The sequence below is a fragment of the Lolium perenne genome, chromosome 6 (genome assembly GCF_019359855.2).
Source record: "Lolium perenne isolate Kyuss_39 chromosome 6, Kyuss_2.0, whole genome shotgun sequence".
In the NCBI taxonomy this organism is placed as follows: Eukaryota; Viridiplantae; Streptophyta; class Magnoliopsida; order Poales; family Poaceae; genus Lolium; species Lolium perenne.
Genome location: NC_067249.2, coordinates 242,959,752 through 242,963,970, shown reverse-complemented (window position 1 = coordinate 242,963,970; position 4,219 = coordinate 242,959,752). Strand labels below are relative to the sequence as shown.

The 4,219-nt window shown below is 46.0% G+C and overlaps 1 protein-coding gene across 1 annotated transcript; it reads right to left on the bottom strand.

The window, feature by feature from the left end:
- Positions 1–1,647: 1,647 nt before the first annotated feature.
- On the bottom strand, positions 1,648–3,844 carry LOC139832181 (uncharacterized). The gene is made up of 2 exons (XM_071821825.1): positions 3,710–3,844; positions 1,648–3,196 (listed from the first exon to the last, which is right to left on the bottom strand). The coding sequence occupies exons 1-2, from the start codon at positions 3,750–3,752 to the stop codon at positions 2,553–2,555; spliced, it is 687 nt and encodes a 228-aa protein (XP_071677926.1). The 5' UTR covers positions 3,753–3,844; the 3' UTR covers positions 1,648–2,552.
- Between the last annotated feature and the right edge of the window lie 375 nt (positions 3,845–4,219).

The following is a 4,219-nucleotide window of genomic DNA, read 5'->3' as shown; positions in this document are numbered from 1 at the left end:
TCCGAGTGCCGTCAAGTATATTCAAGAGATCAAAAGCCAGGAAAACCTGCCTAGGTCCTTCTAAACGCAGGACCTTGCCAGCTTCGGGGGCTAATGTCGGGGGGAAGACCCCGGGTAGGGCAATGGACGCGGAGCAGCCGGCTGGCCACTGGCCGGCTCGCGGCAAAGGCCGGCTGAGGAGCAGCCGGCTGGCGCCGCGGCCGGCTGGTCCGGAAGCCGGCTGGCTCTAGGTCCTAGTCGGCCCGGCTACGGCCGCCAATGCTGTAGCTGGGCCGGCTTCTACAAGCCATATCCGACTGGGGTTTGTACCTCAGACCGACTCGAGGCTGGCGAGTCTTGCACTAGAAGGAACCGGGTTGGTGATCCGGGTTCCCAAAGTCCACGCTGACTTCATCCTCCGTAAAGCGCGGGGCACTGTAGAGCAATAGTGTCACGCGCCGGACAGGCCATCATGGTCTACGTCGATCCGTACTGGCTACAGTGGCTGATGGCGACAGGGACACCTCCTCTCCATACCGCTGACCGTGGCAGCCGGATGGGACAGGCCATGAGGCCTCAACGACTCCTGACGTCACTGCCTCGGGAAGGTGCGGAAGCCGGAGCCGGCCAAGCCGTCCAGTAGACTATAGGGTCTTATATGTAAAGTGCCGGTGCCTATATAAGCCGCACTACCCCCTCTCGTGCAGGGGATCGATCATTCTTACTTCATTCTAGTCTTAGCGCTGCCCTGTGAGAGAGACCTTCGTCTACCTTAGCCTCCCAGGGCAAGCCGGATACAGCTCTAGGAGCACCATTGTACTGTGTGATCATCATATACACTCATAGCAGGAGTAGAGGTGTTACCTCCACAGGAGGGCCTCGAACCTGGGTACGCCTCTGTGTCACGCGTCCCCATACCCGCATCCGGATACCGCCGTGAGATCTCCTAGGAACCACCTTCGTTAGCCACCCTATGGCATATGCCGTGACGATACCACGACAACAAGAAAAGCATGTCAATTTTTACAAGGAACTAAGGAGTAGCAGACATAAGCAAATACATGTTAAATAGAAAAGCATGTCAATATTTTTAACAAGGAACTAAGCAATACCTGTTAAACACCTCTGAGTGATTGTTAAGAAGCATGTCACATTTAGGGAACTCACTGAAAAATGCTTTTATCCATGTATTGGGCACTAGCTGTTCAACCCATTCATATGTTGCCTCACTATCAGCCTTTAGCGTATCCATGGCTTTCTCCCACTTTGGAATGTTTGTGGACCTAGCAATGGCCCAAATATCATTCTTAAGTGTCTCACCTCTATGTCCTGCTTTCTGGAAGTTTTGCAACATGTGCCTAACAAAGAACCTATGTTCAGCCATACTTTTTGAACAACATTGATAAGACCCTAGAATGTAAAGTCAAAAGGAAAAGTTAGATGACGAGTCCTCATCGACCTATGCTTAGTCGACAACGAGGACTAGTTGTGAACCGGTCGATGACGAGTCGTCATTGACCTATGGTTCACGACTAGCCGTCGGTGACGACTAGTAAACCAAGGACAACTCAAGGACAGTAACAAAAATAGCAAGCTTGCATTAGTAAAACCACTATGAGTAGCAGCAAAGGAAACTAACATTTTGCTTGTCACTCATTATGGTCCAAGGAGAAGTGTTGGTGATGTTTAAGTCATCCCTTAGTGTAGTGAGAAACCATTCCCATGAACTTGTACATTCAACTTCAACCAAGCCCATAGCTATGGGATAAATGCAATCATTACCATCTATCCCTACTACTGTCAATAACTGGCCTTTGTACTTTGTTTTGATGTGACACCCATCAATGCATATTATGGGTCTGCATCCTGCCAAAAAACCCCTTTTACACGCATCATATGACAAATATAAAGTGGCCAAGTGCTCCTTCATCTCTTCAGTTCCAAGTATGTTCACTTTGTTAGTTGTGATGAAGAACTTTGAGCCAGGATTAGCCCTCCTTAGCTCCTGCCGATAATCCCAAAGCTGCTTAAACTGACCTTCTTCATCTCCATGTATATCTAACAAAGCTGCTCTTCTTGCCCTCATCAGCTTCCACCGGTCAGGACACAAATTGTATTCCCTCTGCACCTTTGCAGCAAAAGTGGCCATATCCATTTTATGATTGTCCCTAAACTCATCCATAAATTTCTCTTTCAAATTTTTTGAAGTGAGAGATCTCATGTCCCAAATTTGTTCGCAAGTGTGATGGCTTTCATATTCAGTGATAACAAATCCTCATTCATGCCTGCTATGTTTTGTTGCTTTGAAAGACCAGGGGCACTCAAAATCTGGATCACACTTTGCTTCTACTCTTCTTAGATCATTTTTCGTCTTCCTCACTTTCACTCTTCCTCTCACTGCATAGGCTTCCAATGCTTTCCTTACCTCCTTCACATTAGCAAAACCCATCCCCACTTTGAAAACTGGGGTATCCATGTCAATCTCCGGATCAAATACTTTGAACTTGTACTTCAACTTGTCCATTTCATCTTCTCCCAAATTCAGGTCATCATCCTCTAGTGCATCCTCATCTTCACGGTTCCTCAATGACAGCCCTCTCATTGTGATCGTTTACTTCTCTGTCAACATTATCAACAAATAAATCATCATCTCCATCTTCAGCATTGCAGTCACTATCATGGAAATCACAGTCAGGGTCGCTCTCACTATCAGCAGACTGCCATCCTTTGGTGCCATTCTTATGTGCTTCAACAATTAGAGTTGAACTTGATGCTTCCCCATGATCTGAAGAAACAGGTGTTGCTACTTTCCTTGGACTAATGACAGCAGGGAAGCTTTGACCTCCATTTACGATGACATGTTCTCTCAAAATCCTCACAAAGTTTGAATGATCAACCATTAGCACAAGAGTCTTGTGAAACCGACTGGCTCTAATCATTTCAGCTGTGTCTGTATCTGTGTCAATAGCCACTAAACCATCACTAATTCCCTTCCCTGGCAAGCACCAAAATACATGCAGCTTCTCATCTCTGTGATAGCCAAATATTCCCAGAATTTCATCTATCACATCAAGAGAAAAGTTCGCAGTACTGCAGTAGTCGAAGTGTTCAATAGTTGAACTGACATAAGTCATGTTTATTCCCAAACCGCAGAAAAACCCATTGTGTTCCAATGCAATGGAGAAAAGCTCAGAATCACTTTGTCCTGCATCAAAAACTGTTGGTTGTATTAGCAGTCTGGTTAGAAATCCACACTTTTGATTATGTGCAATATCAATTATACCAAGTACAAACACTGCAATACTGGCAGCAAAAGTTCAATAATTAATATCGATAGCAAAAGTTCAGAAATTTATACACATAAGACACACAGTAATCACCCAAAAAAGCCTAACTTTATTATGCTATAATACACAGAAACGGCGGCGGAGCAAAACAAAGAGCAAATCACAGGAAATTCGAACGAAAAAAGCCTGACTTTATTATGCTATGATGAACAGAGCTTCTTCTCCATATGGCGCATGCATACAGATGGCTACCACCACCTAATCAATCTGCAATATTTCACATCAAAAACAGTGTACCTCTGCTACCGTCACCTAATCATGCTCTTTTCTTTGGTGGGGGGGGGGAAGGCCACTAAATCCTACTGATCATGGCGCCATAGAGAAACTAGATGAACCAGTCTCCATGGAACAGAGAAGAAGCTCATGAGAGGGGGAAAACGTACCATAGTCTGGCGGACTATCATCCCAGTTACGGTGGTGCGGCATCGCGCCGGAGACGCCGCGGAGACGACTCCACGGTCAATCCGGCACCAGCAAAGAACACGAGGTGGGGAGCGGCGTCGCGCGCGGTTGCTGTCGAAGAGGACGAGGTGAATTGGGGAAATAAAAAAAGGAAAAAACGAACGGAGCCTCTATGCCTGAGACTTGTGAGGACCACGGTTGAAATTCTTGGTAGTAAGAAGGGCTCGGTTGCAAAATTAATGAGGCGCATGTCACGTTTCGGACTATTAACAGCCGACTGTCAAGGTATAACAAAATCTGGGACGGCGGTTTCACATTTTTAAAGATGTGGGACTAGTTAGCACTTGGAAGACAAGTTTTGGGACCCGGGTGTATTTAGCTCATTGGAAAATTCAATTTCACCAAACAACCTCAAGTTCGTAGGTAGGTGAGTGTTGGTCTTTTCTTTTCCCATTTCTCATATGGGATAATCTCTTTATTCTTGGTTGGAA